Source organism: Mauremys mutica, chromosome 8 (genome assembly GCF_020497125.1).
Source record: "Mauremys mutica isolate MM-2020 ecotype Southern chromosome 8, ASM2049712v1, whole genome shotgun sequence".
Lineage (NCBI taxonomy): Eukaryota > Metazoa > Chordata > Testudines > Geoemydidae > Mauremys > Mauremys mutica.
Genome location: NC_059079.1, coordinates 95,587,854 through 95,615,251, shown reverse-complemented (window position 1 = coordinate 95,615,251; position 27,398 = coordinate 95,587,854). Strand labels below are relative to the sequence as shown.

Here is a 27,398-nt window from a genome sequence, read left to right as displayed (position 1 = left end):
AGCTCTCCCTTTAGTGTTTATGCAAGAGTAGACTAGAGCAGTTTAGAGGAGGTGATTAACGGTTATGAACTACAGGTGTAAAAATAAATTCAACCACACACCACCTTCTGACTCTCACAATTTGCTGGTATACCTCTGATTAAGTCAGTGGTTCTCACACTTTGTGAGATTGTCCCCTGGAAACCTCCCTTACCCAGCCCCCTAGGCTAAATGCAACTGTTCTGCATAGTTACATTAAAAATGTTAAAGTAGCATAATAGAAGCCACATGAATAAGCTCATTTTGATGCAATGCGTATGACTGTTTGGTCAGACCCTTCTTTTCTTCTCCCTGCATGTATGGTTTTACTTTTATTAGGACCAAATCTCAGCCGTCATGCCGCATTTATAAGCCCTTCAATTTGTGTCTAACTTGAGCATGGCTAATTTGATCTTTGCAATCAAAGCCCCAGGAAAAAAAGCTATGAGGTAGTTGTGCAGGGTACAAGAAGGTAGGTTGTTTAGCTGAGCAAACTACACTTATGGAAGTTCAGTTATAATGCCTGGGGCTGGGCTGCAGAAAGTACCACTGCTTGAAGACTAGACAACCTTTTGATGCTCCATGGAGCACGATATTAAGTCATTGTATTTTAATTCTAACCTCTCTAGCATCCATGACTGTGCCTACTCCAACTGTGAGCGCCATTGTGGGGACTTTGGAGAGGTCGCCATCAAAGAATCTAGCATTAGCCAAGATGGTGTCCATAGCCAACGTCTTCACTCTAGTTCTGGACACCAGACTTGAGCCGGGCTCGTTGAAGGCAATATGACCATCTGGGCCAATACCTGTGTTGGAGACAGTTTGGGAACTGTGTCACTACCTTAACACATCATAGGAAACAAAGCCAACATCATTCTTACTGTAAGGATGCTATAGGCTCCTAAGAATAGCTACAGAATAGGTGAAGCACATTACTTTCATACAAGAACTTGCAGCTTTGCTCAAGCTCCTGCTTCCCTTCAAGTGAATGGCAAATTTCCCACTGAAGTCAATAAGAGCAGAGACGCTGTTCCTTTGCATTTTTGGAGGTAGTAACTTGGATGTTAGCACCCAAACGCATCAGGTTAGAAGATACCACTGTCTCAGAGGGGTTCTAGCTGATTACAGCAGTTACCTGGTAGAACTTGCTAGCGTAAAGGTTGCAACACAGTTTTGGTTAGCACACCTTCCCTCCCATTTTTACTACTTGATACTTTTCTGAAGAATTCACCTATTGGACTGAAGTTTTCAAATCTAGATCTTAGATGAAATGGCAATTTAAAACAAATCAATACATTTGAACAACATCATTAGCGATTTGATTTTTGTGGAAAAAAAAGTTACACTGCTTCCCCCTTCTGGGCAAATATACCTCAAAAATGGCTGAACTTTAAAATTAAGCATGTAAAGAGGGCTCATTAAGGATGTCATTCACTGCCAAGTGGATCAAAACCACTCTGCCATCATCCCCTACCCCTGCAGACTTTGAAGCCAGTCTATTGTTCACATTTTGAGACCCATCTACTTGAACAGGAGCCACATTCCACTGACTTGGTATGGCCATAAGGCTTAACCAGAGATGGAACAGCTACTAGGACAACCTGAACATCTCACTGAGACAGGAAAAAACCCCAAACACACATACACCACAAGTGAGTCACCTATGCATAGCGTTTGTCCCCATCAATGCCATAGAAGGGAATGGATAGAGGCGACACTTAACAGACAGGTGTGCTTACAGTAATTGGAAATGGGATGCACATGTGGCTTTTCTGACTGCAAATCTAATAAGTGGCATAAACAAAAGACAAAAATTCCCCAAAGTTAGCTAGAATTATGGCAAAAACAAGGTTGTGTTCTCTCCAAGTCTGTTATTCCTTCAGATTTTCACCTCCAACAAAGAGTTCGATTCCACCAGCTGCTTTGATTTTCCCCTCAAAAGCATCACACGCCGCCTGTAGGTCAGTTGCATTTCCATCCAAAATACGGGTGTTTTCTGGAGAGATGTCAATGTGCTTGAAAAAGTTATTCCACATGAAGGAGTGATAACTTTCCAGGTGATCCCTTGGGAGACCTGTTGACCAGGAACATTTATTATTTCTTGTTTATATTACAGTCACACCTGCAGACCCCTTCAAGACACGAGGCCCATTGTGCTGGACGTTGTACAAACACAATCCCTGCTTCAAATGCTTACATCCAAGGCCCCATTGACTTTCATACCCTGATTACTACAGCTTTCAGGACTGGGGCGTCAACTGATAAGTAGGGGCAAGAAAGAGGGATACAATAACCTATATAAAAACTTTTACATACATTTGCATAGACATCTGGGGTTTTGATTACAAATTAATGCCAGTATCCCCATCTGCCCTTCAAGCTGGGCTTCCTTAACTTCCATGAGTTTAAAAAATAGTCACAATAGCTCCAGTCAGATCCCAGTGTTAGGGAGAGGCACATCATCCTAGTTATATGGATATGGTGCATTAATATTATGGAGCAGGTTCTCCAAAAGAGCAGATACACAGCAGGTCTAATATTTCTTGTCTTTACAACATTCTGCAGAATTATTGTTAGTCCAAGCTTGTTAACACTATGCCAAAACCAGAGAAGCAATTTTAGTCTGGTTAACAATCAGGGAATTCTTCCAAGAACTCCCTGATTGTTATAGAGTCATCCTTTACAGAACTGTCTAACCCTAACCCGAAACTCTCTGACTATGATAACTTTTTCTGTGAATATTCTGTCCACTCAAATCAGGAAGAGAATGCAATAGCATTAGGGCCAAAGAGCAAACACACACACATATTTAGCACGTATGTTTGGTACCTTGATAACCAGAGGATTTGTTCACTTTTCTCTCTGAACCAGCTCTGAGAAGAGAATATTACATCACAACTTTACAATCAAGGCAATCCTAATGTAACATAATAGGACCACATGTCAGTAGGTCTAAAGTGCAGTCTTGCTGGAGTACTGCCTGTCTCTGTTATTAAGTACAGACAGGGCTGCAGCATTGTGTCCAAACCTCCAAGTAGCAGTTTCCCTGATCAGAAGAAAGCTGGGCTAAAATGGGAATTTAGTAGATTGTATGTAACATCTTTGAACAGCATCTTCAGTGGGACTTCTTTAATTATATACTCAGGTAGTATATCACTCAGCTTTTAAGAGAGTTATAGCTAATGTGATCTCTCTAATTGGAGGGAAAAGTTGCAGCTTGTTAATTTGTATTACACAGTATTCCAAATTCCTCTCTTTCTCCTCCCCATCTGATTTTGGGATCATTTTACATGGGGTTCTATACAAAGTGATTTTGAATTAACATAAATGTCTGATTTCATTTGATTTTACTCACCAAAATAAATAAAGTTTAGAGCCAAAAAAGAAAAAAGCTGGATTGTGTCCTTACCACAACATTTCATGAAATATGACGACTCACCTACATATTCATCCATATTAAAGGTTTTCACATATTTGAAGGACAAGTCTCCATTCTTGTAATACTCAATCAGCTTTTTGTAACATCCTAAAGGAGTGCTTCCTAAGAGAGATACGGAGAATAAATTAAAAATAGTTAGTGGAATGACTGGAGACATTAAAAATTACTAAGTATAGCAAATAACACAACCACTATCACATGGTCTCTTTGGGCCTCAGACTCCCTATGTTTAAAATCGAGACAGCATTCATCTACCTTACAAAGCAGGGTGTTGTGAGACAGGCAATGTCTGAACACAGCTGCTTTGAAGATGTTTAGCACTAAATATTATAAAACAAAAATAAAAGCAGCCATATGTACTAAACAGTGGTTTTACCAAGACATCACATAAGTAGCCTGGGTGAGACCAAACTAGCTCTTACATGGTGTGGTGGGAGGGGCAGCCCAGTGGGTTGCACTTCTGATGCTGCCTCCCCAAAATCAAGAATGTGGTTAGATCACAACCCTAATATAAAAAAAAAAATGGAAACAAATCTACGTCAACTTTCGGAGTCCAGCTCCTGTTGCTCCAAGATTACAGACCCTTACTACTTGAACTAAAGGAGAATCTCCATGATTAGCCATAAAGGGGCTATGACACACAGTTGAGCAATTATGATTCTGTTGAGTTGTAATATTGAAGATTCTCTTTTAATTCAAGTAGTAAGGGTCTAATCTTGTAAGTAGTTGAATGCGGTCTCTATTTTACACATTGAGGAAGCACACAGTTCTCCAAAGCACCACTGACTATTCCACTTATGTGAAGAGGTATTTCGTTATGCAATGCATCAGCTTCTATATTATTGTTATTTGGGAGGCATCACTCTGTATAATTTATTTACTTTAAAAACAGAGAAAGGTTTCTTAAGCTAAGTAAATTATATAGACTGTTGCTCTCCAAATAACAACAGAACTGCATAAGGAGACACTCCCTTCACATTAGGGGAATATTCTGCCACTTAAATGCTCCAACTGGTGAAACAGTCAGGATGCTTTACAGTTGATTAAACAGAGGGTACCATCAGCATCTTAATGAATCTTCTTTCAAAGCCTACCTGTGGGAAGTCCAAGAGTGAAGTATTTGTCCGGGCCAGGGTTAAACTGGATAATTCGATTCCTAATGTATTTTGCAGCCCACTCACTGGCTTGCGCATAGTTCTCAAGAATGATGAGTTTCATTGTCTCCTGCACATTTAAAATAAAGAAGCTTAAACAGAGGAGTTCACTTTCTAAATTGAAATAATATTGGGAACTCATATCGCTACCAATTTTCCTGTCCAGTTACATTCTCTCTCCACCTCTCACTGCAAGAGATGCATATAATATCTGAGTGCATTCATGAACCAAGTTACTTTGGCCCTGTGAAAGGAACACTGTTGGCCAATAGCAGATTTAAAAATTTTATTAAAGTAAATGTTTAAAATGAAATATACACAGGTTGAGAGGGAAGGTACTGTACATCTGGGGTCAAGCTTGGGTTATGGGGGGTTACAGATATGGTTTGCAAGGATGAAAAGATACATACATATCGCATAACCGGCATAGACCCAGATTGGGGTGCAGGTACTACCAAGAAGAATTAGCCACTAAGGATGAGATTGCTCCCTAGGCAAGTTATTCCCCTATAGGGGCAGGAAAAGAGCTTGGGTTTACTAAGCATCCAGTTTCTTGAAATGGTGTGGCATTCTGGATCTGGAAGAAACTGGATGTAGATTCCTAAGGATACCCTTCCTCAAATCAGAGGAGGCACAGGGAAATCTGACAGACCCTATGCCTTTATTCTGACTCTCCTTCCCAGCTATCACTGACTCTTGGTGGTATAGCTTGGCAGAGGCCATACTACAAGGGGTTCTCTGCAAGCGGGTGCCCAGAACCTGCCCAAATAGGGTTACCACTTACAAAGGGAAAGAAAGGGGCAAGTTAACGTTGACCAGAGCAGCATTAGCTTACCCTAGTAGTTTGTGTTTTCAGGGGTATACAGCTTCCTCCACAGGACCCTGTCTCTTCCCCACCCCCACCCCAAATCCTATGAACATAGATCAGCCAGTGGGGATGGGGAGAAAGGCAAACAATACCATGGAGGCAGCACTCCCTGGCTTCTTTTCAGGCCTGGCTCCACTAGATCCTCATTGCCTCGCCACATGCCAGCAGGAGAGGATACGATCCCAAATTAAAAGGAAGCTGGCATCTTGGCACTCTGGTGTAGTAAGATACAGGGAATGCAGCTTCCCTTTGAACCCACCCCCAGTCTGAAGACTTGGGGAGCTGTCTGTCAGGCAATCCCTCTTCCCAAGGGAGTGAGAGCTAAGCAGAAGGCAACCCACTGGCTGCAGGTGACCTGGCCTAATTTACCTGACAGTGAAACTAAAGACAGGGTGGGTGTTCCCCGGATCCATCACGGGCATTAGTTAACCCCAGGTAAAGAACAAGGCCTGAGAAAGCTGCCACCCCAGAGAGTGTTCTGGGAAGAGATCAGCTCGGTCCTACATTCCCTGCGGGAGCTCAGGCCCACCTCACACCCCCAGTCCCAGCCTAGGCCCGGAGAGCATGGGGGACCTTCCAGTGTCACCTCTCCCCAGGGCAGCTGGGTGACCGCTCTGCTAGGAAGCAGCCCCGCTCCTGGACAGGGGCATTCGCCTCCTTCAGGGGGGCAGAGAGGGAGCGGAAGGCAGCAATGGGTCTTTCAAAGCAGGCACAGGCTGGGCCATCCCCGCTCATCAGGGGCTACCGACAACCCCCCGCCTCAGTCTGGCCAGGCGCTGGGGCCCCTGTGCCGGCGGCTCAGCGAGCACCTGCCCACGGTCACTGCGGGAGGCTGCGGCTGATCGTGGGGCCTGCACTCCGGCACCGACGGCGCTGCACGGCCGGCGGGAGCGGGAATTTAAAGCCCTTCCAACAAAGGGACACCAGCCGCCTCCCGCGGGCGCCATTTTAGCCCTGAGGGAGCGGCTGGGACTCGAACTCTTGCCCCTGCCCTCCCCGCGGGGCCCCGGGGCAGCCCCCCGAGCAGCCACCTCCGCACCGCGCACTCTAGCGCCTGCTGCTGCCGCTGCCTCTACTGCCGCTGCCTCCTCCTCCCCGGCGCAGCCCCTCCGCCAGCAGCGCAGGGCTCACTTGCCCGCCCCCCACTCGGCTTTGCCCCAAGCCGCGGCCCCTCGTCATATGACTGGGGGCGGGTCATGTCGGAGGAGCTGACTCAGCAGCGCGGCCTCCAGGCGGCCTCCCCCGCCGAGCACTTCCCCTGCTCCGGCCGGCCAGATGCGGCTCACGCTTCGCTTCCCAAGCTGAACGCTCCTCCCCCGGTCTGGGCTCCCCTGTGAGCTTTGTGCTTGGGCAACACAATCCTGGTTTGCTTCCACGCAGCTCCTGCAATACCGTATTTATTAACCAGCCAGTAGCTGTGGTTTTAACGCTTCATTTTTGAAGTAGCCAAAACAACAATCTCGGGACAGAATTAATTAGCATTCTTTGAGGGGCGTCAACCAACATGTGGACCAGCGTGATCCAGAGGCTGCAGTGTATTTGAACTTTCAGAAATCTTTTGACAAGGTCTCTGACCACAGGCTCTTATGAACAGAAAGCTGGCATGGGATGAGACAAGAGAGGACGGTCCTCTCATGGATCAGTAACTGATTAAAAAATAGGGAACCCAGGGTAGGAAAGAATAGGTTTCAGAATGGAGAGAGGTAAATAGGTGTGTCCCCCAGCGAGCTGTACTGGGACCGATGCTGTTCAACATACTCATATATTTATAAGTTGGGGAAAGGGATAAATAGTGAGGTGGGCAGTGCTGGGGCTTGGGATGAAGGAGTCGGGGGCATGGTTCCAGCGCCTGTGGTCCACCCACTTTTAGGGCACTTCTGCTGCTCCTATAGAGGGCAAAAAAATGGCAGATGAAATTCAATGTTGAAGACATGCAAAGTAATGCATTTTGGGAAACAATCTCAAGGATACATACAAAATAATGGGGTCTATATTAGGTGTTACCACTCAAGAAAGAGATCTTGGGGTCACTGTGGATCGTTCTCTAAAAACAGCTGCTCAATGTGCAGCAGCAATCAAAAAAGCTATCAAGGTTAGGAACCATTAGGACAATGGTAGATAATAAGACAGTGTGATATTTCCCAGGGTACAGTCTGGACTGATGGAGAGCTATATCCCCTCAATTTTCCACCCTGAGGGGCCTTTTTCACTGCTTTGCTCTGAGAGTAACTATGCCTGGTCTCCCTACCCACAGCCTCCATCATATAAATCAATCCCAGCTATACTGTATGAGTGCTTAGCTATCCGCCCATGAATTACACCAGCAGGACAACAACAGCAAACTCCCAGTCCCAGATTTCCCCCCAGTAATGTGCATCTTTTGCCCAGCACCTTCCTGGACAATTCAAGTTCGTATAAAATCCATTAATAGAAAATGATATGCACAAATCTTGTTATCCCAATTAAAGTTCCTAAACACTTCACTCCAAACACTCACTGATTTAGATAAAACAATAAAACAAGTTTATTAACTACAGAAAAATAGATTTTAAGTGATTACAAGGAATAAGGCATAAAAGTCAGAATTGGTTACAAAGAAATAAAAGGTGAAATGCAAACTAATACCTAATTTAACAAGCTTAGTGAACTTAAAGCAAAAGGATCTTTCTCACCACATGTTCTAGCAGTCTTATTGACTGGATCTTTCAGCCAGGATCCCTCCCCAGTTGACTGGTGCTTACTTTGTCTTTCAAGTATTGTCAGTGCTGTGCATGACTACATATGAAGAGAGAGATAATTTGTGTCCTCTGTTCCCACTTCTTACAGTTATTTTCCACTTTGAAAATCATCAGCTGAGATTCAGGAGATGGAAAGTTTGTTTGGTCAGGAACTTCCAGCTGTTCCATTGCCAATATGTAAATTTCTCACTCACATCCTTCTTCCTGCCAAAGAATGGCCACTTAATCAGGTAATAGTCCATATGATGATGTTGACACTGGGCTGAGGTGTTGGCTAGCCTTTTGGCTCTGGGGAACTGGTTTGAAGCTGTTTCCCTAGACTTAGAACATGTCTTTTACAGTAGAATTTTATAACTTTACATACAATGTTGCCACATATTTTATCAGGACAAGAATGATCAGTAAATTGTGAGTTTTCAAATGATACCTTACAAGGCATACTTTATATAACATTTATCATAGTCTTGTAAAAAGGGTGACCATAGGGATACAGATTGTCATGGACAGTAAATGTCATAATGACACTATATAAATCCATGGTACACTCCCACCTTGAATACTGTGTGCAGTTCTGGTCACATCATCTCAAAAAAAGACATTATAATTGGAAAAAGGTATAGAGAAGGGCAACAAAAATGATTAAGGGTATGGAACAGCTTCTATATGAAGAGAGATTAAAAAGACTGGGATTATTCGTCTTCGAAAAGAGACAACTAAGGGGAATTATGATAGAGGTCTATAAAATCATGAAGGGTGTGGAGATAGTGAATAAGGAAGTGTTATTTACTCCTTCACATAACACAAGAACTAGGAGAGAGTTACCCAATGAAATTAATAGGGTGCAGGTTCAAAGCAAATAAAAGGAAGTACTTCACACAACACACAGTCAACCTGTGGATCTCTTTGCCAGGAAATGTGAAGACAAAACCTATAATTGGATTCACAAAAGAATTAGATACATTCATGGAGGATAGGTCCATCAATGGCTATTAGCCAAGAAGGTCAGTGATGCTTCCCCATGCTCTGGGTGTCCCTAAATCCCTGACTGCCAGATGCTGGGACTTGATGTCAGGGGATGGATCACTTGATGATTGCCCTGTTCTGTTCTTTCCCTTTGAAGCATCTGGCATTGAAGACAGGATATTAGCCTAGATGAACCGTTGGTCTGACCAATATGGCTGTTTCTATGTTGTCAGAAATGTAAGGATCTCTTGGAAAAGAGCTGATAAAGTACAACATTGTCAATAATCTGGATTTTATCTTAAATCCTGCCGTATTTGGTTATTTCTTAAAGCCCCAGCTCCTAGATTCATATGATTTGTGTAAACCACACCTTTTGTTTAAAAAACAATTTTCTAGCCCTCATGGTTGCAGAGAAAAGCTTGAAAATGTGACCCAAGTGCATTCTAAAACTCAGAAACTAGACAATGAATAAATATAACCCAACCTTTATTTTTATTTGTAACCACATTCTTTTTTAAAGCCAGTCTCATGATTTTGGGGGTCCTGACTCATGATTTGAATGGGTTAGGGTTGAGAATACTGGGTAAACTAAAACCACAGTGACACTATTTTATAAAATAGCTAATCTAAGTAGGTATGTGTATGGACCCCAATCTGACAAGGTGGACTGCAGGGGGCATGGTAGTATCCGAATACCTCCTATGTATTTAAAAATAGATATAACAGTAACTTTTTTCTTTTAGTTCTTCCTTCCCTGTTTGTGTGATAAATAGTTCAATTAGTTTGTAGGTGTATATGTGAGACAGTGAGCTGCTGGGTAAGAAGGTGGAAAAAGCACCTTAATTCTGATCTCTGTTTCATGGTTAATAGTCTTCTCTATTTTGTATTCAGGAGAAGATTATACCAGTGATATAAATGACTACGCGAAGGTTGACATGACACATTGTAAGAATAGTTGCAAGCAGTATGCCAAAGCTGTGCTGTCTTGTGCTATGATACTGTTAGCCCTCTCAAGCGAAGCAGGTTGGGTCACTATTATTACATATTATTTATATGATGCCAGAAATGTGCTCAGTGCTTTATAGCGTGAATTAAAAGACATGATGTTCTCTGTCCCAAAGAGCTCTCAGTCTAAGGCACCTATATGGGGTTTGGTGCAGAGTTGGACCTTACTTTAGACATGATGAGACAATAGTCAGTGCTTAGATGGGATACCCACAGGTGCTGCAGGAAGCAGCGATTGGCTCTGATCCTGCCAGTCAGTGGGACCATTCACAGTGCACAAAGTATTTAAGTTTTTGCACGATTAGGGCCTAAGGCCTGGTCTACACCTAAAATTTAGGTCAATTTAGCTATGTCATTCAAGTGTGTGAAAAATTCACACTCTTGAGAGACGCAATTAAGCCGACCTATGCCTCACTATAGACACTGCTAAATCAATGGAAGAATTCTTCCATTGACCTACTTCCCACCTCTTGAGGGGGTGGTTTTATTACAGTGATTGTAAAAAACCCTTCTGTCACTGTAGCACCATAGCTTGTGCTGCTGTAGTGTCTATAGTGTAGACAGGTCCTTAGTTATTCCATAGGTTATTCTCTTCCCTCTGAGTCAGCACTGGTTCTAGCATGTTACTAGGAGGCGTTGTGCTACAGGAGCTGCCATCTTTCAGATAAGGTATAAAACTAGGGTCCTGATAATTTCTGGTCATTAAAGCGCCTGCAAAATTTCTGTAAGAGTAGGGGTATTAACCTTGGTATCCTAGAAGACTTGTACTGAGTGAGTACCTTCTCCATCTAAATTTACACTGCAGTTTCAAATTAATATGATATTCTTTCTTTCTTTCTTTTGTATTTTGCTGCCTTGTATGTATATTGTTCAGCAACTGCTGTGTTCTTCCCTAGAAATGATTGCCTTTCACTGGTGGATAAAGTGTGACTCTATTTTGTTCCTTAAGTACTCAATGTGGGATGTTGTTATACTTAATTAGATGTTTGTAATGTGCTTTGAAAGCCTTGGTTAGGAGTTGATATGGAAGTGTGGAGTAATACTTTATTTGTAATACAAATTCCCTATTGAAATCAAATTGATTTTCATAATAATAATAAACCATTCTTTCCCCAAAAGGAAAAAAGGTCGCTTTTACTTTAGACTGACATGAAATTGTGTTACTATTTAGTATCTTTCTATAGTTACATTTTAATTTGTTTCGATATCCACATAAGAGTCATTTATTCAACTGTCACAGTTCTTAAGAGACCTATCTTTGTCCCTTGAAAATCTTTCTTGACAATAGATTTCACCACACCCCACTGGAGGCTTGAGATTTCAAAAATACTCACCCGTAACCCTCTGGCTTGTAAATTTTACAATAATGGCATTTGGAGAATTACAATGTTTCTTCCACTTCCATCTCAGGATTTAGTAGCTTCTTTCTACTGAAATGCAAATAGTAGCATTTTGAACTGGTTAGAATTGATGGCAAGTCCAGATCATCACTGAATTCTCACCTATGATCCTTCACAAATTTAATTTTTGTGGTAAGATGTATTGTGACAAGTTTAACCTTGGAGTAAAATTTTCAGGGGTGAATAATGAACCCATGAAAAGCTAAATTTATTGCAAAAGTGCTGTCACAATCTAAACCCCAGTGGTGAAAATGAAATCCTTCGTGCAGTTAACTTTACATTTCTGTAATTCCTTATCTAACTTATCAATGTAAAAATGTCTGGTGTATTTTTTTTAATGCTGCTCATAAAATCTTGTACATTGCAGGATCTTTGATTTGAAAAATGAGGAAGAGAAGGAATTATGTAGGGCTAAATCCATTGGAAATTATTATAAAAGTATTTGTAAAATTCATTTAAAAATACCTATCCTCTTTTCTGAGGCAGCTCCTCAGAATTGAATGTACAAATTAAATAATAATAATAATTAATAATAAGGCCCCACTTCTGCAAATATCTATGCACATACTTAACTCTACTCACACGCGTTATCCTATGGAAGTTTTTGCAGGATCGGGACTTAAAATAGTAGTGTTTTTAGTTTAAATACTTTCTATAATTAAAGTACTTGGGCTGTTAAAAGTGTATTCAGATAAATAATCTCTAAAGAAAATGTTTTGTTTGAGTGTATTCCTCTTCAGAAAATCATTTAAAATGTTTTTAGAAATATAAAGAAATAAGTATCTTTTGGAACTAATGGCACATTTTCCCTTGCCATTAAAAGGCCAACAAACCCTACATTTTCCTCTCTTTTCCCTCCTTCTCTTAGAAGGGTGCATTTCACTGTAATGGTCTGTTTGGCCCAGCTGTTCAGCTTTTGTACATGGTATCTCAGCAACCAGATCTTTGTGAAGCAAAGCCAGGAGCAGTGTCTCAGTTGGGGTAGAAACAAACCACCTTCTCTCGCTCTCTCAAATGTACTTTATCTAAATCCTTCTCCTAAAAGCATTTTGCAGAAACTTGCTTTAGATTAGCTTTCTTCTGGGGTCTGATCCTGCTCCCTAATCATTATAAACTCTTATATAAAAGGTTTGTAGGCACCTAAGCCCCATTGTAGTCAATGGGAGTTAAGCATCTAAATACCTTTGAGAATCTGGCCAGAGAGTCCACAAGTCTTGCCTCTTTCCAAACCAAACCTAAAACTCACTTCTCCGGCTTCACTTTACCTCCAGAACAGGGGAGGGAGAGGAAGAAGATTATTTCTAGTTGGGGCAGAAAAGGGGAAATTAGATCACTGAACATCCAAACAGCACTCCGTCTCTCTTGGCCTCCTTGCCGCATCTATGGAATGGGGACAGTAACTGTCAGTCACCTAGGTGCTTTGGAATCTACTGGACAAACACACTATAAGTGCTAGGAATTATTTATTATTATTAACTGGGGATTTTATTATTGATGGAAGATCAGATACCATGGTGAGGTGAGTGGTATAAATGCTGTAGGTAGGTAGCTAGCCAAGGGTGGAAAAGGAAGCAGGCTCTGGGCTGATTCAGCTTCTTCACACACAACAAACCCCCCTACCTCCCATTCCTGAGGTAATGTACAGTATCAGCAGAAATGGATGTTGTGCCAATGGGCCACCTCATTCCCAGCCTCAGTTCTCTGCTTCCCCTCTCCTTGTGAAGAAGCAATGCATCCTTTGGCTGCAGAAAGTTGGTTCTTTATGTTGGATGTGATGCTCTTTCGTTAGGCCGATGCCAGATTTCAGAAACAGACAGTTAGACCTTGCAGAACTAAATTTCATCTCTAGGTTTAATGTGTGACTGTTCTTTTTGTCCCCCACCCTTTCCCCTATTAAGTTATTTTAGCACTTTCACGTGGTTCATAAATGAACAGAAAGTCAGTTAAAATATTACCCCAAACACACTGATACCTTTTTAGATGCATAAGCATATCTGTCTTGCCTGCATTTCCAAGAGCCTAGCTGCAGTATACGTCAGAAATGCTCAAACTTTGCCCATTTGAGAGCTGTACTAGCAACTTCCTAGAGCCCTCCTAATTTATATGTAATGGATCAATTTTTCCCGCCACCAGTCTTTAATACAGTGGTACAGCCAATCATGTTATCCAATCCATGTTCTCTCTTTCAGCGATGGAGAAACTGAGACACAGAACACAGGACTATGGGGCCCAGAGTCCATTTGCTAAAGGTCTGCTTTATGTTTGGTTGAAGGAGGCACTTCAAGACACCAGCCAGGGAAGGTAAAATAACATCCCAAATTATAGCACAGCTCAAGTCCCCTTCTTCAAGGCTGGCTTTCACACACAAAAGTTAAAAAAAACAAGAGCAAAACAACCCAGAACACTGGGTAACAAGCACCAGAGAGAGGCCTTTCTAGCTTTCAGCAAGTGGGATCATAAGGGGAAAAGACGCAGCATCCCTACTTAATGATCCCTGTAGTAGCTTCATCTGTACTTTTATAGCCCTAGCCTAGCTCCCCCATGTGATAGACACAGAACCTGGGCTCTCCTTGTAACCCCTTACATGCTGGGACTTAAGGAGCACCTTTATACCTTGTCACAGGCACTTATAAATCTATCTCGTCTCTCAGATTATTTCATTATTTCCTATGTAGAGAGCTTTTTATTTTTAAGAATAATTTCACAGGCAGTTTCTCTTGTGATCCTGCCTGTGTGGTTTTCCTGTTTTAATAATTTAAATGAGTGTAGTATTGGCTAAAGGAGCCAAAGCCTGAAGAACTGTGAGGATCGACAAAGTGGGTACATCATGAGCAGCTGCAGTGATAGCCTGGGCTTCCTCCACATGCTTTCCCCCGCACAATGAGATGGAAATGTAATGGCCAATAAATCCACCTGTATCAATGGCCCTGCGTGATGATGCTTGTTATGTTTTGCCTTGTGAGGGTTAAATTGTTTTAATGTACCTGTTGATCTCAAGAGAATTCATAGGCTATGGATTACTACTTCTATCAATCCCTGGGGACTGAAACACCGATCTCAGAGCTGTAACGTGAAATGTTCAGTTCTAGACCAATGCCAGCAAACATTGCTAATCAGAGGGACCAGTGATAGTTTTAAGTTCTGACCAGTTCTGGTCCATAGAGTCAGAAAAAAAAGAGCCTTGATCCCTGGTTCTTCTTTTCTCATATTGTCATCTGAAGGGAAATCTGGTCCATCTCCCTATCAATACCAGTGTCACTTGTTGAAATCGGTATTAAATAAACATTTAAATTATTGAAACACATGTGCAACTTCTGGTGTGCAAAGACAGAATGCTGAATAGTCCCCCTGCGACAACACACAAGAACCTCTAGACTGCAGATAACCCTCATCAGAGTTCACATCTCATGCTGTTACTATGGTAACATGGTCAGGTCTTTGAGTTTTCTAAAAAGCAAACACTGAAGACACAGACTGCATAAGAATTGATTATGAGAGCGACAGCACTAGCCTCTCCCAGCAATGGCACTTTAGGGGTTTGGGTGGAAGCAGTTAGGTCACCCAATCTGCTGTGATTAGAACACTATCCGGTTCAAAGGCTTCTACATGGCACTTGCTCAGACCTGTCACTGTCTGCAGCATATTCTTCAATGGCCCTTTGGCCCCTCAGATGCACTAAGTGGAACACTGCTGCATCTGAGGGTTGATCCCACAATATCCAACCAATCATCCAGAATAGGTCAGAATAGAAGACCTAGTAGTACATGAACTAGGTCTTTGCCCAGGACACTTGGATTAACTCCCCATAGCTCATAAAAATGGCATGAAATTTTAATGGTCACAAATGGTCAGGCCCTTGTTTTACATTCTGTTCAAAAGATACTTTGATCGTCACACTGCACAAAGGCACAGTGGCCATGGGCAGCTCCTGACAAAAGCAAAGCAGAAATAAAACCCCAAAGCAGGAGGGGAAAAGAATCCAAGAGATACCCAGGTGCATGCATCAGTTATGAGAGCAGTCATGTACTATGTGTGCTATGTGTGTCTGAATATTAGTCAGGTCTGTGTAATGAGCAGCTGTGTGAATATAACGTACAGTCCATGTGCAGTTATGATTATTTACATATTTCAATGTTTTCCTATTTATAGTCAGCTGTTGTCAGTGATTTAAATGTTAAACAGCTCCATGGTACCAGTACAGGGTCATTTTCCTTTCCTCACAACTAGCAGATTGTGGGGAGTAAACAATTCTGTTCTTCAGAGCAGATAAATTTTAAATAGGTGACTAATAAGCAGAATAATTTTTCTTACTCTCTGTGTTACCTTCAACAGACCCCAGCAGAGTTTAGAGACCAGGATTTTCCCCTTTGGGAGCTGCTTCAGAAGCTTTTAATTTGGGGGGGGGGGAATGAAAATTCCTGTTTTAATGTCTGTAAAACACCACCACTACCAGGGACCCTCTTTTAGATCCCACAGTTGACATGGCTTCTTTCAGCTTTACCATCTGACATCTCTCACTGCTTGGGCATGTTCCACTTCTCCTCTCACCCCAGTGTAAAAAAAAAAAAAAGAACAAAACAGATGAATAAGAAGGAAGAATGTGAACCTACTGCACCCTGGGAGCCTGGTTCACTGTCTGGCTCCTGCCAGCAGAACCTGGATGCCAGTCCTGGATCATGAGTTTGTCAGAAGTAGGGGCTTCGTAACACAAGTCACCATCAAACCCCAGCTGCATTAGGAGGCCCAGAGCTTGCCAGTACTGTCACTGTATGCTTATACAGCCCCCATCCCCGTAGTATCTCAGTGCCTCACAATGAATTTATCCTCAACAATGGGGAGCCGAGGCACAGAGAGATCAGGTCACCCAGGGAGTCTGTGGCAAACTCAGGTATACAGCCCACATCTCCATTGTCTCAGTGCAGTGCCTTATCACACAATTAACCTTCCTTGTGATTTAAACTCACTTTATCTAGTCTGATCCAATGCAGCTAAGCATTTATACCAAGCTCTTTGCTGCACTTTCTGAGGGCTTGTCTACACACAAAAGTTGTGATGCTTTAACCATACTGATATTGTTAGTTTACACCACTATAGTTAGTCCCATATGGGAAGGGAAATAAACGATTCTGGTATAAGGCACCTTTATACTAGCATAATTGCAACCAGACTAGAGTTGTAGTGCTGTAAGTGTGGCCTTGTCTACACTACAAATGCTTTGCCAGTAGAGGTATATTGGCAGAACCTCCTAGTGTAGACACAGCAAATGCCAATAGAAGGAGTTTTTCCGTTGACATGCTATCACCACCTCCCTGGACAATGTTAGCTATGCCAACAGAAGCAGTCTGTCAGCATAGCTGTGTCTACATGGGGGTTTGCCGGCAAAGCTATGTCAGTTAGGGTGTGTGGTGTTTTCATACCTGACCAAACTTGATAGTGTCAGCCTGGCCTATAATAGTAAAAAAAATCACAACTCTAACTGAAAAAGTTATGGCGGTACCAAACTGAGTGCCTTGTGCTCATCAAACCAAATAGTAGCTGAACCTGCATGGCTGCTCTTACTCATCCATTCAAGAGGCAGCTTGACAGCAAAAGGAGGAAGTTGGCTGATGTAACCAACAGTGCGGGCCACTCCTGGAAGGGGGATTGTCTTGGTGGAGCAGGGGGTGGTAATGATTGTGCTCAACAAATGCCAATAAACGGCACTGGAGAGAACATAACCTACACCTTTACTAAGGGATACCAAAAGCTGCTGCTTAGCATACTCCCACAGCACCCTGGAGAATCATTACAGCCATTAGGCCTTGTAAAAGCACAGGGCCAATCCTGCTCCTTTTGAAGTCATTGAGAGTTAGTTCTACAACTGACTTCAATGGGAGTAGGAGTGTGCTCATAATACCTCCTCCCTCCATGCCATCTTGGCACCACTGGTATACTTATTTCCCCTCCCCCAGAATATTCCATGACTTGGAGAGCCTTAGCAACGTGCCTGGGTTAACAACGCATAGCTGTGAGTAATCTAGTCTGGGTAGGAGGAGGGTATGAGACGTGTGCTGTGGGAGTATTCCTCTTTACAGCAAACTAGGCACTCCAGAAATGACAGAGCACTTTTTATCATTACAACTTACAACCAATGAAAATTGCAACTACATGCAGAGTAGAACAGCCTAGTGCTATTGAGGAGGATGAAAGTCTCAGGGAAGGAGAACATCAAAGTGGAGCAGAGGGAAATGATCCCACAGTTGGGACACTCTCTCCAGATGATGTCATGGTATCCACTAGCACTGAGGATACCTCTCCGGGGCAGGGAACTCCAGTTATTCGGAAGACACAGGTAATAGTAGTTGGGGTTTTGATCATTAGAAATATAGATAGCTGGGGGAAATGCATGGTGAATTGCCCACCGGATGTGAAGGTTGCAGATCTCTCAAGACATCTAGACATGCTTATGTGTAGTGCTGGGGAGGAGCCGGTGGTTGTGGTATATGTAGGTACCAATGACATAGGGAAAGATAGGAGAGAGATCCTGGAGGCCAAATTTAGGCTGGTAGGTAAGGACTGAAGTCCAGGACCTCCATGGTAGCATTCTCTGAAGTGCTTCCAATTTTACACGCAGGAGCAGATAGACAGACAGAATTGCAGGGTCTCAATGCATGGATGAGATGATGGTGTAGGGAGGAGGGGTTTAGATTTATTAGGAACTGGGGAACCTTTGGGAAAGGAAGAGCCTATACAGGAAGGATGGGTTCCACCTGAACCAAAATGGAACCAGATTGCTGGAATGTAAAATTAAAAAGGTCATAGAGGAGTTTTTATACTAAGGGCTAGGGGAAAGCCAACAGGTGTGGAAGAGCATGTGGTTTGGACAGAGACATCCTTCAGTTGAGGATCTATTAATGGGGATTCTTTGTATCCTATTATGGAAGAGAGGATGGAAGATGATAAAGTACAGGTAGGATCTGATGAGAAACATCAAATTAAGAGGTGTCCCGTTCAATTACATCACATGAAGGCAGACAGCTTAAAAGCGACACATTTCGTAGGTTCTTAATACAAATGCTAGAAGTCTAAATACTAAGATGGGTGAACTTGAGTGCCTGGTATTAAATGAGGATATTGATATAACAGGCATTATAGAAACTTGGTGGAATGATGATAATCAATGGGACACATTAATACCAGGATACAAGATATATAAGAATGACAGAATAAGTCATACTGGTGGGGAAGTGGCACTAAAAGTGAAAGAAAGCATAGAGTCAAATGTAGTAAAAATCTTAAATGAACCAAACTGTACCATGGGATCCCTATGGATAGAAATTCCATGCTTGAATAATAAGAATATGGCAGTAGGGATATACTTCTGACCACCTGACCAGGATGGTGATGATGACTGTGAAATGCTCAAGGAGATTAGAGAGGCTATAAAAAAAACAACTTAATAATAATGGGGGATTTCAACTGTCCCCATATAAAAAGAGTAAATGTCACCTCAGGACGGGATGCAGAGATAATATTTCTTGACACCATAAATGACTGTTTCTTGGAGCAACTTGTCCTGGAACCCACAAGAGGAGAGGCAATTCTTGATTTAGTCCTAAGTGGAGTAGAGGATCTGGTCCAAGAGGTGAATATAGCTGAACTGCTTGGTAATAGCGACCATATTCTAATTAAATGTAACATCCCTGTGTGGGGGATAACACCAAAGAAGCCCACCAAAGTAGCATTTGATTTCAGAAAGGAGAACTACACAAAGATGAGGAAGCTAGTTAAACAGATTAAAAGATACAGTCCCAAAAGTGAAATGCCTGCAAGCGGCATGGAAAGTTTTAAAAAACACCATAATAGAGGTTCAAATTAAATGTATATCCCAAATTTAAAAAATATAGTAAAAGGACCCAAAAAAGTGCCATCACGACTTACCAACAAAGTAAGAAGCAGCTAGAGGTAAAAAGGCATCTTTTAAAAATTGGAAGTTAAATCCTATTGAGAAAAATAGACAGGAGCATGAACTCTGGCAAGTCAAGTGTAAAAGTATAATTAGGCAGGCCAAAAAAGAATTTGAAAAGCAACTTAAAACTAACAGCAAAAAAAAATTTAAATACATCAGAGACAGGAAGCCTGTTAAACAATCAGTGGGGCCACTGGATGATTGAAGTTCTAAAGGAGCACTCGAGGAAGATAAGGCAATTGCGAGAAACTAAATGAATTCTTTGTATCACTCTTCACTGCAGAGGATGTGAGGGAGATTCCCACACCTGAGTCATTCTTTTTAGGTGACAAATCAGAGGAACTGTCCCAGATTGAGGTGTCGTTAGAGTTAGAGGAGGTTTTGGAACAAATTGATACATTAAACTTTAATAAGTCACCAGGACCAGATGGTATTCACCCAAGAGTTTTGAAGGAACTCACATATGAAATTGCAGAAATATTAACTGTGGTATGTAACCTATCATTTAAATCAGCATCTGTACCACATAACTGGAGTTATAGCTAATGTGACACAAATTTAAAAAAAAGGCTCCAGAGGTGATCCTGGAAATTACAGGCTGGTAAGCCTAACTTCAGTACCAGGCAAATTGGTTGAAATTATAGTAAAGAACAGAATTATCAGACACATAGATGAACACGATTTATTGGGAAGAGTCAACATGGTTTTTGCAGAGGGAAATCATGCCTCCCCAATCTATTAGAATTCTTTGAGCGGGGGTCAACAAATGTGAACAAGGGTCATCCAGTGGATATAGGTGCAAGGATATTTTGCGCCCTAGGCGAAACTTCCACCTTGCGCTCCCTCGCCCCTTGCACATCGGTTCATTGAGGGGCAAATCCCAACGAGCCTTTATAGCTGTAACTTCACCTGTTACCTCTTGATTTTAAAAAAGATATTTCTTAATGATCAGTAATGAATACAATGAATACAATCATACAATACAAGGGCAGAGGGGATATTTTATTATTGGGTTGTAAATCTTTTTCTCTTATAATATAAATCATACATGCTGCTAAGAAGGAAGGTCTTGTGTGTGAGTCACATGCCTGGGAGTGAGCAGATCCACGTTCTATTCCCAGCTTTTCCTCAGAATTCCTGCAACACACAGATTCTTCTCCCTTGCAAGGCAACTCAGAGGAACATCTAGACGAGCTAGATGTTACATAGACATATCCTTGGGTCAACATGACACCCATATGCCTCATTTTCAATTGCCTCCCAAGAACTCCAGAGAGCAGGGATAGGGAGTGTGCATGGTACACCATCCCTAGAGGACATGCTACCATATTTGCAACCAATGTGGAGAAAGGTGTAAGGGGAACATGACCAAGTCTGCAGCCCAGCACCTTTTGAGGGAATTTGTGCACCAAGGGTGAGTCCCTTAAGCAGGACTACTTGCAACCATGTACCATGTGTCCTAGGGTGCAGGACAACACTAATCTGTCAGTTTATGGTTAAAGAGCAATAAAGCACTGAAGCACTTGCATAACTTCAAGCATGTGAGTAGTCCTGCTATGTTTAAGGTTACTCACATGCTCAGTGCATGTAGCATGGGGGCTGGATAAATACTGCTACTCTGGATGGAGTTATGTATTACAATTCCTATGGCACCGTGTTTTAAAAATATTAATATTAAAAATTTATATTGTCAGAGGTGTCAGCCAAGTTGGGGACCCATTGTGCTAGGAACTAAATTGATACATAGTAAATGATAGTCACCAGGTGTTTACAGTCTAAAGACATGATATAACAGGTGCATAGACAAACACCTGGGCAGGTTGTCAGTGGTGCGTATGGCTGTGGGATGTTTCTTTTAGAATGAAATCCAAATTAATAAATAAAGTCACTTGGCATAGCCTACCAAGTATCAACTTTGCAGTTGCCAAATCAGTTAATTGCTCATCTAACTTTCAGCAACTTTCATGAAAAACTAGGCTCTTAGATAAAAAATGTATTTCTCTCTCCCCATCCTCTGGAAACCGAACTACTTGGTGGCTTAGTTGATATGAGTTCGTTGTTTTTCATTTGACTTTCAAAATATGCTGTGCAAATATTTGAGTAATTGTACCTAAAAAGGCAGAAAAGGGCGCAAAAAAAAAAGAAGGAAAAAAAAAGGTTGTTTTTCCATACTCAACTTTCAAAGTCATTTTCTTTCTTTGTGAATTTTTAACAATATTAAAGTTAGTAAAACAAGACTTTTTTTGAAACTTGATCGTCCAAATATATACAAACTCACTTTGTATAAACACATTAAAATACTTTATATTTACTTCTCAACCATGTAATTGGTCTTTTTTTTATCTGAAATCTGAAGAATATTCCCATCTTGCATGATAAGCTATAATCTAGGGCTTCTTCTGAATTCTGTACCATTGTTCTGGAATGTAACCAAGATTTTCAATGGTGAACACAGAATCTGCTTTTCAAACACAAAACACAAAAGGCCAAAAATGCAATGTGATGGGATATCAAGTTATTGAAGAACCCTAAATATGCATTTATGTGCCGGCCCCCATGCGCCCCCCCGGTTCCCTCCTCACCTTGCTCGGACTCTGCGGCTCCCAGGAGTGTGACCTGCTGCTGCCCCTCCCAGAGCAGGCTCAGGGCCCCGCGCCCTGGCAGCAGCGGTGGCTCACATGCCTGGGAGCTGCAGAGCCTGAGTGCAGTGAGAGAGGAGCCAGGGGGTGCACGGGGGCAGCACCCACATGCATCTGCTGCAGCCTGTAGGAGCCCCTGGGGAGGGTGCCGGGTCGCAGCCTGGGCAGGAGGGGTGGGGGGCCTGGCTGCTCCCCGCTAGCGGCGCTGCTGCCTTTGCAAGGCTGCTGCCCCCACTGCGCCACACTGGCTCCTCCATGGCTGGGGCTTGCAGCCCCCGCAAGCCAATACTCTGGCTCTTCGGTGCCTGCAAAAGGTGGCTCCTCCCTGTTGAGCCAGGGCACCGCTTTTTGGCACCCCCAACCACTTGGCACCCTAGGCGACTGCCTGGTTTGCCTAGTGGTTGCACTGGCCCTGGTTATAGAGTACTTAGACTTTCAGAAAGCCTTTGACAAGGTCCCTCACCAAAGGCTCTAAGCAGTCATGGGATAAGAGGGAGGGTCTTCTCATGGATCAGTAATGGGTTAAAAGATAGGAAACAAAGGGTAGGAATAAATGGTCAGGTTTCAGAATGGAGAGAGATAATTAGTGGTGTCCCCCAGGGGTCTATACTGGAACCAGTCCTGTTCAACATACTCATAAATGATCTAAATGATCTGAAAAAAGGGGTAAACAGTGAGGTGGCAAAATTTGCAGATGATACGAAATTACTCAAGACAGTTAAGTCCAAAGCAGACTGAGGCCTGGTCTACACTAAAAAGGGGGTTCGAATTAGGGTACGCAAATTCAGCTACGTGAATAGCGTAGCTGAATTCGAAGTACCCTAGTTCGAACTACTCACCCGTCCAGACGCGGCGGGGTCGAACTCCGCGGCTCCCCCGTCGACTCCGCCACCGCCGTTTGCAGTGGTGGAGTACCGGAGTCGACCGCAGCGCTTCCGGAGTTCGAACTATCGCATCTAGATCAGAAGCGATAGTTCGAACTCCGAGAAGTCGAACTCATCGCGTCGACCCGGCCGGTAAGTGTAAACCTACCCGGAGAAGAGTTACAAAGAGATCTCACAAAACTGGGAGACTGGGCAACAAAATGGTAGATGAAATTCAGTGTTGATAAATGCAAAGTAATGCACATTGGAAAACCTAATCCCAACTATACATACAAAATGATGGGGGTCTAAATTAGCTGTTACCACTCAAGAAAAATCTTGGAGTCATTGTGGATAGTTCTCTGAAAACATCTGCTCAATGTGCAGTGTCAGTCAAAAAAGTTAATAGATTGTCAGAAAGCATTAGGAAAGGGATAGCTAATAGGACAGAAGATATCATAATGCCTCTATGTAAATCTGTGATACACCCACATCTTGAATACTTTGTGCAGATCTGGTCACCCTATCCCCAAAAAATATTGGAATTGGAAAAGATACGGAGAAGGGCAACAAAAATGATTTGGAGTATGGAACAACTTCCATATGAGGAAAGATGAAAAAGACTGGGATTTTTCAGCTTGGAAAAGAGATGACTAACGGGGGGATATGATAGAGGTCTAGAAAATCTTGACTGATGTGGAGAAAGTGAATAAGGAAGTGTTATTTACTCCTTCACATAACAAAAGTGAGGAGTCACCCAGTGAAATTAATAGGCAGCAGGTTTAAAACACACAAAAGGAAGTACTTCTTCACACAACAAGAGTCAACCTGTGGATCTCTATGCCAGGAGATGTTGTGAAGGCCAAAATTATAACAGAGTTTAAAAAAGAACTAAATAAGTTCCAGAAGGATAGGTCCATCAATGGCTATTAGCCAGAATGGACAGGGATGCAACATTCTCTGAGTGTTCCTACCCTCTGTTTGCCAGAAGCTGGAAGTGGACGACAGGGAATGATGGATGGTTACTGTTCTGTTCATTCCCACTGAAGCACCCATTGTGATAATTTCTGTACAAAGACATGAAAAGATATGATCCTTTTCTCCAAGATGCTGTAGTGAATGGTAATGAGTGCTGGGTTAATCAGGACAGCATCAGCCTAAAGATTTAATAGGGATGAATTTAGCTAGTCCCAATTCCTTAAGCGGTGGTCAGCCAGTTGTTATAAAATGGGAAATGCTAAGGCTTGGAATGGGTTTGAAGGATCCGGCCCTAGGGTGGATGTAGTAGGACATGACACCAGGCTGTCAGACAGTGCAAGGCCCCAATTTCAGAAGAGGAGGGCAGGGTCCATACTCCCGGCCCTTAGGAAAGTGGGAACCTGGGATTGCCCCGTCGTTACCATTTCTACCTATTAAACCCAATCAGTCTCGAGCTGAATGGTGGCTGAGGCAGGTGTGCGGGATGCCCCCGGGGCGGGCTCGGGAGTGAGCCAGGCGAGGCGGCAGCACGGGGAGGCAGGAGTGTGACAGCAGAGGGAGGGCGGCAGCGGCAGCGGCGGGGGAAGGGAAGTGGTTGGCGCTGAGCAGGCAGCAGCCAGTGACCCGGCAGCGCTGCGCTTGCGAACCTCCGCCTCTAGCAGCAGCAGCAGGGGCGGGCGGCGCCCAGTGAGTGTGGGAGGCCGGCAGGGGTGGCTGAGCGGAGCCGCGCCACTTCCAGAGCCGCCCCGACCTGTGTCGGGACCCTCCGACCCCAGCCAGCCCCGCGGGGCCTCCGCCCGGTCTCCTCTCTCCGCCTGCCACTCCCTCTCCAGCGCCATGGCGGCGGCGGCGGCGGCCGCCGAGCCCAGCAGCGGCCGATACCAGCAGGTGAGGCCCGGCAGGGCGGGTACGCGAGCGCCGCGGCTTTCTAGGCCGCCCGGCGGGGATTGTGGGGCTCCAGGGAGAGCCGATCCCCCGCCCCGGCCGAGAGAGGGAGCGGTCGCGGTGGGGAACCGGGGCGGGGAGCAGAGGGAGGGTGACCCCCCCAGCCAGGCCCGCCCCCCGGGGCTCTGCCGGGCACCCCGAGCCGCGGGCCTAGGGGCCGCGAGAATCTGCCGCCCCTGCCCTGGGCGTGGGGCTGCGAGCACCCAGAGCGACACACCGCTGCCACCCGCCTGAACCCATCCCTGCCCCTTACAGCCTTGTGGGAGGGCAGCCGAGAGCCCGGGCTTGGGAGACCCTCCAAGGAAAACTACCGTACGGATTGTAACCCCCCCACCCCCTCCAAAAGTCAATGCCGGTGCCTTGGGCGAGAGCCCAGGACACACCTGAAAATTACAGGCTGGGGGAAGAACTAGACAGCAGCCTCCCGGCACAGAAGTGCTGGTCCTAATGCAGCCTGGCCAAGCGGGCATGAAAACCTGCACAAAATCATCTAGGCCTTGCTCATCAGTGTGATCACCACATACACAGATGGGGCTTCACTGCACCTGGTGGCATTGAATGAACATACAGTATTGCTCGGTGGAGTGTGCAAGTGGAATTTGGGAGTGGGGGGAGATCTGATGTGTCTTAGTCTAGCAGAATCCTGTGTTAGCATCAGTATGATTTAATGGGGTGAATTTACTTGGTGCTGATTAATAGTTAAGGGATCTTCGGTCAGGTGTAAACTAAACCAAGGATGTAACATTTATTTGGGTGTTTTGGACTTTTCACCGTCACTGACAGGTTAAAGCACCTTCTCCATAATAGGTCTTTTGGATAGAAGAGTTCTAAACTAAAATCTCTAATTGTGGGAATTTAGGTGAGATAATTTAATGTATGTGACATTAAACTCATCCAAGCACAGAGGGTCAGAATAATGTTTTGCATGCCACTTGAGCACTGCATGGGAAGATGGGCGTGAGTCGAGCAGCCACACAATGGTTGGTGCCTATCCTGTGATGGATCAAATGGAAGTTCTCAGTAGACTGGCATTAAATTGTCCATTGGCTGCAGACTGATGGGGGGTGGTGAGGGGGCGATACAATGAGGATGGATCTGCACATCAAGACTAGCGATATCACTTTAAGTTCAGCTCATTTTCTTTCTTTCTTAGTTGTCTGTGTGTAGTTCCATGTTGCAGCTACTGCATTTAATGATCTCCCAATCCCTGTTCTCAGAGACGCTATCTTGTGCCGATGTTTCCTAAAAACTACTTTCCTCTGCAGTGTCCAAAAATTATCTCTGCTTACGGTTTTTATATTACTGTTTTTCCCGCTTCTAGATTTCCTTTTACATCTGGTCTTCCCTATGTGACTCGCTTAAATTAAAAACTCGTTTGGGCAGAAACTGTCCTTATCAGAGCATATTGTTTGTGATACACAAATAATTATTATTAACAATAAAGAAGATGAAGTGGAGCCCCACAGTCTGCCCACATATTGGGGAGCTGAATTCCAGCCCCTCGCTCCACGTGATTCAGGCTTTCTGTGGGAAGGAAATGTATATTGCTTGGAACATGTGTCTAGCAAAATATTTGAGACACATAACTCTAAACTAGACAGACAAAGGCCTCAGTCCTGCAACTGACAGTATGAGTGGACCCTCATACCCATACATTGCAACATGTAGAGTTGGGGCCTTCATTAAAACAAAGGAGAATAATTATGATCAGCATAAAAGCATTACAAAAATCTTTTGATTCTGTATATAGTTTTCGTTCCTAGTTTCAGTTTTGGTTTCACACAGTATTTATCTTCTCTTCCTGTTCTTATATGTAGTGCAGACTCAGGGGTTTGCCTGAGCTTGCTGGAAGGTTTCCTTATGAAAATTTTTTAAATTTTGTTTTGTTGTTTAAAACGCCTATGTGAAATAGTCTCCAAAATATAGGTTTCCCATGTGTGTGGGTATTGAAAATTACCAAACTCCAAATTAAATTAATAGTTTTGATGTCATTAAAATATTTCTGATTAAAATAGTGCTTTATTTTGAATTTAAACATTCTCCTGCATTTGTAATTCAAATATTTCAGCATTGTGCTCGTGCATCAGAACTAGAAAGGTAAACTGACAGGTCTTAATTGTTCTAGCTGAGTGAAGTGCAGAAAGTAAACTAACAGTATGGACAGTGAAAAACATTAGATTTTTAAGGAAAGAATGAATTTGTATGAAATATTTACTATCTACTACTTATTACAGTGTCATAGGATGATCTGAGGAATGGAAAACCTGTCCTATGAAAGGAGACTCAAAGAGCTTGGCTTGTTTAGCCTAACGAAAAGAAGGTTGAGGGGGGATATGGTTGCTCTTTATAAATATATCAGAGGGATAAATATTAGGGAGGGAGAGGAATTATTTAAGCTTAGTACCAATGTGGACACAAGAACAAATGGATATAAACAAGA

At 43.3% G+C, this 27,398-nt stretch overlaps 2 protein-coding genes across 9 annotated transcripts in view; one reads left to right on the top strand and one right to left on the bottom strand.

Annotated features, from left to right (window-relative positions):
- LOC123376578 (glucosamine-6-phosphate isomerase 1-like) overlaps positions 1-25,232 on the bottom strand; it is a 34,097-nt gene extending 8,865 nt beyond the window's left edge. Inside the window, exons 1-6 of one of the 6 annotated variants that reach the window (XM_045028686.1) lie at positions 5,572-6,403; positions 4,552-4,681; positions 3,458-3,559; positions 1,910-2,092; positions 640-824; position 315 (exon numbers count right to left, since the gene is read on the bottom strand). In XM_045028686.1, coding sequence (XP_044884621.1) covers position 315; positions 640-824; positions 1,910-2,092; positions 3,458-3,559; positions 4,552-4,681; positions 5,572-5,574 — 604 coding nt within the window. In that variant the 5' untranslated portion in view covers positions 5,575-6,403. Of the gene's footprint in view, positions 1-314; positions 316-639; positions 825-1,909; positions 2,093-3,457; positions 3,560-4,551; positions 4,682-5,571; positions 6,404-6,510; positions 6,581-25,211 lie in introns of those variants that run through there. The other 5 variants (XM_045028684.1, XR_006581835.1, XR_006581833.1 and 2 more) reach the window with 5 other exon arrangements.
- Positions 1-27,398, top strand: part of NDFIP1 (Nedd4 family interacting protein 1) — a 134,165-nt gene that overhangs the window by 78,719 nt on the left and 28,048 nt on the right. Inside the window, exon 1 of one of the 3 annotated variants that reach the window (XM_045028681.1) lies at positions 24,667-24,901. The exons of the other annotated variants lie outside the window; for them this stretch is intronic. Coding sequence (XP_044884616.1) covers positions 24,851-24,901 — 51 coding nt within the window. The 5' untranslated portion in view covers positions 24,667-24,850. Of the gene's footprint in view, positions 1-24,666; positions 24,902-27,398 lie in introns of those variants that run through there. 3 annotated transcript variants of the gene reach the window in all.